Genomic DNA, 10,010 nt, shown 5'->3' with positions numbered 1-10,010 from the left:
AAAAATTTGAATCCTAATGAGCCCTTAGGCCTATTTAAAAAGTGATTGAGGGGCAGGTCCCTTGAGAGGAGGATTGCTTCCCTCCAAAATCTCGAAATTAGTGGATCCAATTCCCTTAGATATTTACATGCACGTGAGTTCCTTGGCTATCAATGGATCTCGAGTTGTAGATGAGTGATTCTAGGGATCACTTCAAGTCAAAGAAGAGTAAATGCATGGGACAAGCCTCCTAAATTCCCTCTAGTTGCCTCCAACATGCCTCTGCATCATAAATGTACCCAAAAATGCTCTCTTGCCTACACATAAACCACATTAGGCCACAAATTGTGACAAGCACCCTTTAGTCTTCCTACTAAGCACATTATAGCAAAAAATGTAAACTAATGTGGGGCAAAGAAAGAATTTATGGGTTGGACAATAGAAATATGGGCCTCAAAAGATACCTATTGATGGGACCCATCAACATCCTTGAAGGTGACACATGACAGAGCAAAGATAACATGAAAATTTCACTTACTAAAGTTAAAGCGATCAAAAGTGAAAGCCGCAAATGTAAACGCGACGGTGCACAAAAGCGACAATTGAGAAAACTCACTGAAATAGAAGTACAAACACAGCCAACGTGAGGGAGAATGTCAATGAAAGTGCTCACTAATTGTCGACATGAATTTGATGTCACCCAAGCACTGTCTTAATGGATGATGCTAAGCCTATTCAAGATAGCATAATGTGTGTTCATGAACTCATCAAACACTGAGCATGTGTGTGAGCAAGTGACTTGATAGTTTAAAATAGGGAAGAAGACTTAAACACTTTAGAAAACATCAATCAATCATGAGGTAACCACTGAGCGATAGATTGTAAGATCCTCAGTAGGCTCCAAAATTCAAGTATGAGCAAAATTTTGGAGGGTGTTGATCATAACATCAACATGTGGGTTGACACTAGCAAAGGGTTCAATAATGATTGAGATCGGTTCTCCGAAGAGAATTTCTTCACAGTGATATTCAGTTTCTTAGTGACAAAGGGTGATTGAATTATTCCGCAGAGGCCAAATTTCTCCATGTGGTGCTAACTGACAGAGAGAAGTCGATTTTCTAGTGAGAGGCTGGATTTTCCAAAGAGATTGATTTACAAGAGAAAAATCGAGTTTGCTAGTGAAGATTGATTTTCCAGTGGAGGCTGAAATATTTTTCCAAGTGGTATGAGTTTCTAGTGGAGGCCAAGTTATTCTCAAGGGTCACATGCATGGGTCAATTAAAGGACATACAAGAGGGCTAAATTGATTATGAGGGGCCAAGTAGCTTCCAAGAGGTCGAATTATCTTGCAACTGCTATAAACTGCTATTGAGAAATACAATCACTTGCCTGTCACTAGCAAATCTCCAATAAAATATTTCTTTCTTGTCCTTGATGATAGGTGGAGTGTCCACCCGAAACATTAAACAAAACATCTCTGGAAAAACCCTATTGTGGGGAAAACCAATTTCCAGATCCGAGGGCTTTTATTTTTATCTTCCACAAATAACCTTCTATTGAGAAATACAACTCCTTGCCTCTCACTAGCAGAGCTCTAGAAAAATATTTATGGAAAAACCCTAATGTGGGGAAACCAATTTCCAGATCTGAGGGCTTTTATTGTTATCTTCCACAAATAAATTGCTATTGAGAAATACAACTACTTGCCTCTCACTGGAAAAACTCTAGCAAAATATTTCTTTCTCGTCCCTAATGATAGGTGGAGTGTCCACCCAAAACATTAGACAAGAAAAATATTATACATAGTTTTGTTTCATAATCTTCTAACAAAATATTTCTTTATTGTTGCTAATCTGGAAAACCCCACGACTTCCCTTTTCTGCAATTCACACAACCTTCGACAACATGCACTGGCCTCTAGCAACTCTCACTAGATCTTTCTGGCAATTCACACTGGTTTTTAGCAATCTTGATCCACCTTCTGGAAGATTGGCCTCCAACAAATTCGCACTAGTTTTTGATGAACTCGCATTGGCACTAGAAAGATCGATCTGAAATCTGGAAGACTTGCACTGCCTTCTGCAAATAATCTTGACCTTCTCCTATGAATACACTGAGCAATTCAACCTCCTTCTGAAGCTCATAACCTCACTGGGAAAAACTCTTGCAAAAAATATGGATAGCAAAAATCTCTAGAAAAACATTCTTCAATTACTATCGTTGAAACCCTCTAGTGCCATTTGAAAATCACTTAGACTTAATGTCTTATATGATCTCCAAAGTTGCCCATCGATCTCCTTTGTAATCTTTCATTCATGAAAGAGTGACCACGATTAGAAGTCCACTTGATCTAATTGATAACTAAGATCGTCTTAGAAACTTTCTACAAGCTTCTAGAAGAAAATTGACCTTATCCCAACTAATGTCAATTAATTATCCACTTTTCTTACGTGAGACTTAGGAAATATTTAAAAAATCACTAATTGACATGTTTAAGATATTTTTCTTAGTTGAACCTTAGGAAAAATTGCATGGGCTTGGAGATAATTAACTCCTCTATGTCTCTAGCCTCAATGACACCTCTTGAGATTAGAACACCTGTCCAAGCCAAAAAACTAGTACAATGATTACAACAATGACTAATACAATAAATAAAAGGAAATCACAACTACCATGAATGTAAAGATTAAATGTAAGAATTAATAATAATTATTTCTATGCAACTAATCTAACTTGCTTCCCATAACTAAAAAAGTGAAACGAAATAAATAATAATTAAATAAATTACTAAACTAACAAAAATATTAGTAATTTCTTTGTCAATAATCACTCTTTAATGTAAACTTTTCATATATGTTGGGTTCTTCCTCACAATTGAGGTTAACAATTATTAAAATTTCCTTAACTTCCCAAAGGCACTTACTCCCAAGACACACTTAGTTATGATAAACTATTTACTAAAATACCACTTTGTAACAACACAATGTATCATGCATTGGTTGGGAGGGTTGTTAAACCCAACCCTCTTGGACCTTAAACCCTAAATAAACTTAGAAACCATATTTTAATATTTCCCTTCCCAATTATTATAGGACACTATCCTCTAGGTTCATCATCCAAATTGAACAAACGTTCTTGTCTAGGATATGATTTGCACCACATGATTAGTATTCTTCAAATTTTCTCTCAAAATCAAACTCGGTGTGGGTCTCGAGAATCATAAATTTACAACAATTGTTAGTTTTCAGAGAAAGCATCATTTCGCTTCATTACACTATTATAAGTGAAAGAAAACATAAACAATAACCCATATATATATATATATATATATATATATATATATATATATATATATATATATATAAAATGCATAAATCTTTAATAATAATAATCCAATTTTAAGGTTACGACCAAGCTAGAACCAAATTGGTGTATGAGATCCCCTTTTTATGGGACAAGAGATCCTCCTCTGAATAATTTGACTCCTAAATTCTAAAAAGACATACATACTCTACCCCATTTTGAATTTGAATATATAACCTCTTAAAAAAAATACATGCTCCTAACTATTATACCTACTCTTAACCTTATCTTCTATTTAATAAATCAAACAAATTATAAAATAGCCTTATATATAAATGTTAAACATGTTTAAAAAACAACCAAACACACAATTCACCATTCAAAATAATATAATAATATGATAATGAACCTGGAGTAAAACTGATATTCACTATTCAAAATAATATGATAACAAGAATGGAGTAGAAATAAGATTCACCATTCATCACGAGGAGCGAGTAGATAAGCAAGATGCACAAAAATATGTTACAAAACATTGGATTGCTAGCTCTTGGTTGTAAACCTACACATTAATGATTAGGTATGCAACAAAGATTTGAATGCACAACAAAAGTTATATAACAGCAAACAATCAAAATACGTAAATTAATGCTTTCGTACTGTAACCATGAAGTGTTTTAGCAGACGGGACTGAATTTGGCTTATATTTTGATGTGCAGCTTCCTTTTTCCAACTTAACAGACGCAGGCAGGCATGGCACTCCATTGAATGGCAGGGATGACGGCAAGGAAGTGCGAACATGAGCATTGCCACAAGAGAAAGGACACCAGTGTCTTTGTAAAATAAAATATTATAATCTTTTCATCCGGAGATGATGTCTGGTTTTTCTAAATACATATGTCAATTTTTGAAATTTATAGATGAATGCAAACATGACCAACATAGGTTAAGTTTTGAAATTTGAAATTTACAGATAGTTGTAAACATGACCGACCGTAAAATTGAAAGGCCTCCTTGTTCAGAATATACAAAGCAAGGTCTTCTACTATAATATGTAATATAAGTCCCACATCATAGAACACAAACTCACTTAAATGACTCATATGCTAACTACTGAACAAATGGAAGTTTAAAAATTAATAATAGAATGAAATTTTATGATCTTTTCAGCTATGAAAGAGAATTCCTAGCAAAGATCTAGCATGTCATTTCATAATGTTGATCCTCAAGTAGTTCTCATCGGCCTTCTCTTAGAGCATCATCAATCTTCGATCAAGTTACAATCTCTCTCTGCTGAAAACAATTTCAAGCTGTCTCGCCTTAAAATTGATCAATTCTCTGTGTTTTCGTTCACTGATGTTGTTGCTGCGACAGGTGTACTGCCAGTGCCATTAGTTCCTGTAGTGGAACTGTTATATTGCAAATCATTAATGTAACCCGGGCGAGAAGCAGCAGGAATGACCTCTACATCACCAGTCAACATTGCTACCACTCGAGACATCGATGGACGCATTGTAGGCACAGCTTGAGTGCAAAGAAGGGCTACTTCAATCACCCTAAGGACTTCATCTTTGGAGCAAGTTGATTCTATGTCAGGATCCATCAATTCCAGTGGCCTTTCTTGCTCATAGAGATGCCAGGTCTGCAATGACATGCAATATTGAGAAGCAGGCAGTTAGTATTAGTAATAGCTGGTGTTAAATTACATGGATGACATATTAGAAGTTGAGAGTGTACATACCCACTCCAGAAGATAAACCATATTTTGTGGCAAGCTTGTGTCTGTGTTGCTCCTCCCACTCACAAGTTCCAGAGAAAGTACCCCAAAACTGAATACATCTGCTTTTTCTGTAAGATGACCCCGCATGGCATACTCCGGAGACAGGTACCCACTTCAAACATAAATATGCAAGTAGTGAGATCAGATTATTTCAATAGTTGCATAGGCTGAAGTACAGATAGATTCATACAATATTCAAATAGAGTTCTTTTCCTACTACGTAGAAAGAGAAGACACTTTTGAGTATGGTTTTGGACCATTCTGAAATAACTTAAGATCCCTATAAGAAAAATTATGAGCTGCAATATTTTAATCAGTTGAAAGTTTAAAACCAGCACCACATCAAAATGCAAAGGGTACACATGCATCTTACAACCCTCAGAGAACATTCATTGTTCACATATTGTCCACAAAAGTAGTTCATAGTCAGAAGATATCAGAAATGGAATAAGAAAATTATGCTTTCTGACAGTTAATAGGAACATAATTTTTCATGTTGATCTGAAAACAACAAAACTTTAGCTTACACTGTGCCGGCAACTCTGGTGCTGATGTGAGTTTTCTTCTCATCATATAACCTAGCCAAGCCAAAATCTGCTATCTTAGGGTTCAGAGAGTCATCCAACAGAATGTTACTGGCTTTGATATCTCTATGAATTATACGAGTACTGGACTCCTCATGAAGGTAAGAGAGCCCACGTGCAGTGCCAATACAGATATTGTACCGAGTAGGCCAATCCAGTTGGAGATGAGATTCCTTATTACCTGCAACACACGACAGCAGTGTATTTGTTGCTATAGGTGAATGGATAGAAAATGGAATTTTCAATTCCAAATTACTGATAAAATTACCTAATAAAGCTTTTTCAAGGCTGTTGTTTTCCAAGTACTCATAGACCAGGAGCCAATTATCTGCTTCTAGACAACATCCATGCAACTTTACAAGGTTCCTATGTTGCACTGCAGATATTACAGCTACTTCATTTATGAACTCCCGCTTTCCTTGTCTAGATTCAGAAGAGAGTTGTTTCACTGCAATCATTGTACCATCTGATAGATTGCCCTATTTTAATGCCACAATTTAGAATGATGCTAGTCAAACAACTTTAAGAGAAAACACAAATAATACACGAAAAAATAGTAACTGCTTACACGATTCAATCATAGACAATTTCATAGAAAAATTAGTGCAAAATATGCAAAGAGTAGTAACACACCTTATAAACTGGACCATATCCTCCTTCTCCTAACTTATTCTCTGCATCAAAATCTGCTGTTGCACTTTTCATGTCCGCATAGCTGAAAATTTTCAGTTTTGAACGGATAACATTTATTGCTGACAAAAAGTAATCATCATTAGGATGGTAACACATGCCAATCCTTGCCCCTTGCAACTAAATTAAACCAGAAAATATTAGGAGAAAACATTGAAGTATCCCTTGCCAGAGTCCTCAAATCTTTTGTTATTACCTTCGTCTTCGTTAACATCTTTTGCTGCGAGCTTTTGAACTCTCCTCCTCCAAAGAAAAATAACCAAAAATATGCATATCAAGGCTGTAGCGATTCCAATTGTTGTTCCAATCACTATTCTTGTCTTGCTTTTCTTTATCATGGAGCTGGAAGGTATGGTGCCACCAACAGTGGGTTTGAATTCTACACACATTAAAAATCATAATTGGCAAAGCTAACTGAAACCGACAATGCATTTACAGTTTCATAGATGAAAAATAACTTATGATGGCCAATATAAGAAACATTTTAGTGCAACAATCTTGATAAAGTTGTCGTGTCAATAACTTTCTATTTTACTGGAACATGCTATCTTATCTTTACCAGGTGTAACACTTATAGCTGATACCAATGGTCCATAGATTCCTTGGGTAGGAACAAGGCAAGTTCCCTTTCCGGTCCAGAAAAAATGAATTTCAAGGAAGTTTTCTGTTACATTGGTCTTGAAAGGTCCACGAACATGAGCTATAGTTGAACCCCCTGCCTCCTTTCGGATGTCAAAATCTGTTAATACTTTATGCCCCTACAACATCCACAGACATAATATTCATCCCTGAACAAATAAAGAACGCAAACATATTTGCATGCGTTTTCATTTTAGAAATGAGTTATTTAATACATACACTCTTGATTGTTTGCTAAGCCAATTGATTGTGACAAAGATGCAAATAGGCCTGTCTATTTTGGAATAGGGATTCCAACATTTTAATTTAATTTCAATAATTAATAGGTAGATGGTAGAGATTTAACCTCTACTAATAATCTATGCCATATTCAGAAAGAATCAGAAATAACACTATAACATCAATTGCTTATTGTACCTGAACATAAACATCAAAAACACGCCTTCCTAGACTCTTCCAGCTTGCTATATCTTCAAACTGTGTCTCTGCAAACTGTAGATTTACTGCATATAGTCCGTTCTCAAGTCCTAAACCATAATATCGAAGTGAGCTGGGAGATAAGCGTGCTGTCTGGTACAGTTCTGAATCTAAAGTCTTTGTAAATTGAGATTGACTAGTTGCTACATAAGCTGGATTGCTAGAGTCCATAAAATATCCAGTATTGCTGACTCCCCAGTTTTGCGTATCACTGACATAAAATGAGGCTGCATTGAGTGTTTCGTTCTCCTGCTCATAAAGAGCTCCTGTAGCAGAAGTCTTTTGTGGGCCTCCACAATTTATAGCAAAGCTAGCATCTAAAAATTGGCAACTCAAAATGTGAGGTTTTCTTTAACAATACTGAGATGTGCAGTAATATGTCAAGAAAGTTGTTCAGTCTGAACCAATGTAAAAGCATATGCTACTTGAAAGGACACTATCAGGTCATTTTAGCTGTGTGCACATTTAAAATTCAAATGTATGCATTTGTGGGTCACTCAAATATGACGAGATAGGAAAAACTGTTGTACAATTGATATTTGGTTATACATGAATGTAAGACAACTGAAGAAAAATCCAAACTTCGAATGATTTACAAAGTGTAAGAATCAGGCATAAAACCATATTAATGAAATATAAAACTTTAAACGATAAAAAGGTAGATCTGTTCTCAATTATCTTATGACCATAAGCTACAAAAGTGATAACCAACATCTTGCAAGTCCCTCAAGAAGAGAAATTGTGGGAGTAACACTTGACTTATTATGACACACACGTAAATGAAACACTATCCATGTGAACTATTAGGGAAATTCAGGAATGGGGGTGCCATAATGAGGGTGTCATAAATGTTTCCTAAATATTATTAACTCTTGACTTATTATGACACATAAGTAACTGAATTAGTGTACTTATATGCACCATTAAGGGCATAGCTATTTGGGAATAAGGGTATCATAAATGTTTTCCAAATATTAAGAAGGAAACTTTTTGATAAGTCTTTTAAAAAAGAATTAGACATTATTTTCTATGTTATTTTCCCTTAAAAGTTATGTTATAAAATTTAAAAAGTGCATCTTCTGTTTTAAGAGATTTCAACCCTCTTCCAATCTAGACAAGAAGCTAACATATATAATGAGAACTAATGGCTACATACTAGCACCTAGTAGATATTTTGATTATTATATTATCAATATTGTACTTGGTCAAAGTGATTTTATGTCCATAGTTTTTTGCTAACCACAATTTTTGTAAGAGTGCTTATTCTAAGCCTAAAACAACTAATGAAGAGTGCAAAGCGATGTACAATTTCAACCCTTCAAACGTGTCTTGATATATATTCTCTCTTTTGCTTGTTTGTTGCTTTCTTTTGATCATGTGCTATTGTCAAATCGTATTAGAATTCAAAAACATGTCCATTGAGGTCAAAAGCCTTGAAGAAAGTCAACTTTTTCCTAAAACTGAAGCCTCATCGTGCAATAAAGCTGGAATACAATGGAAAATCTTACGTGTCTAGGCAATTGGGGAATTGCCAACAAAGTAGATTCTTGGGGCACTACAAGCACAAGAAAGAGCTGCAATGGCAGTTATGTGTACACATGAGATTCATTATGCTTGCTTTTTCTGAAGGAGTAAAGTTAATTCCAGCAGAAGATGTTGGCGCTAGGTGTTGTACATGGACAAGTGCAAGAGGTGTAGTATTTATGGGCATAGTTGCCAACATGATATCCATTGAACCAATAAACATTATGGAAACATGGAAAATGTCTAACAAGTTGGCTAAGTTAGACCCTCTTCATGGTAAAACTTTTGTTGGTGAAGGAAAAGTGTCAAAACTCTTGTTTTCTTTTGATCATGTGCTATTGTCAATTGGTATTTGAGTTCAGAAACATGTCCATTGAAGGCGAAAATCCTTGAGAAGAGTCAACTTTTGAATCAATGACTAAAACTAAATCTTGTGTTGATTTTTGTAGCATCGGATGTGCTCTAGCCTTGAAACTTTGCAGAGAGACTAAGACACATGCATTCTCCAAAACTCTGAAATCGTTTATGGAAATTCCACCTAGAGATGATTTAATTAAAATAATTAATTTTTTTTAAATGGTTCCCTAACTCGAAACTTAGGAAATCTGGTTAATTAGAGGGTATTAATTAAATCAAAGTGTGAATCTTCTAGAAGAAGATGAGGATCAACTCCAAGTTAATATTAGCCATCGATTATGTTTTAATCCTGGTCATTGGAGCTCCAGCGAGAGATTATAAGGAGTTTGATGTGGTTGGAGAAAAACACTTGAGCAATTCGATTTTGCTAGAGAATCGATTTCCTGAGTAGTAGCTATAAGTTGCTGGAAGTGATTCAGTAAAGTTGAAGCAGTGAGAGGGGCAAGGATAGTAGACCGAAGGAAGTTTTCTAGACCAGAGGAGTGTAAGTCAGAGAAGGCAGAGAGCAGTTCAGTGAGGTAGCGCAAAGCTTCAAAGGGAGTTTGAATTCTAGCTGGGAGAGACGAGACTCAGTGCTAGAAGTCACGGTGTGAGACCGGAGGGCTACGAGGTCGAAT

General features: G+C 35.6%; 1 protein-coding gene across 1 annotated transcript in view; it reads right to left on the bottom strand.

Annotated features, from left to right (window-relative positions):
* Positions 1–4,163: 4,163 nt before the first annotated feature.
* LOC149227612 (putative LRR receptor-like serine/threonine-protein kinase At1g56140) overlaps positions 4,164–10,010 on the bottom strand; it is an 872,347-nt gene continuing 866,500 nt past the window's right edge. The window contains exons 10-17 of the mRNA XM_089380551.1: positions 7,393–7,769; positions 6,896–7,094; positions 6,533–6,715; positions 6,280–6,398; positions 5,915–6,125; positions 5,590–5,827; positions 5,024–5,174; positions 4,164–4,924 (exon numbers count right to left, since the gene is read on the bottom strand). Coding sequence (XP_089236677.1) covers positions 4,613–4,924; positions 5,024–5,174; positions 5,590–5,827; positions 5,915–6,125; positions 6,280–6,398; positions 6,533–6,715; positions 6,896–7,094; positions 7,393–7,769 — 1,790 coding nt within the window. The 3' untranslated portion in view covers positions 4,164–4,612. The remainder of the gene's footprint in view (positions 4,925–5,023; positions 5,175–5,589; positions 5,828–5,914; positions 6,126–6,279; positions 6,399–6,532; positions 6,716–6,895; positions 7,095–7,392; positions 7,770–10,010) is intronic.

This window comes from Pinus tabuliformis, chromosome J, assembly GCF_031772625.1.
Source record: "Pinus tabuliformis cultivar Carrire ecotype Pingquan chromosome J, CPIR1, whole genome shotgun sequence".
NCBI lineage: Eukaryota > Viridiplantae > Streptophyta > Pinopsida > Pinales > Pinaceae > Pinus > Pinus tabuliformis.
This window is presented reverse-complemented; position numbering and strand designations above follow the sequence as displayed.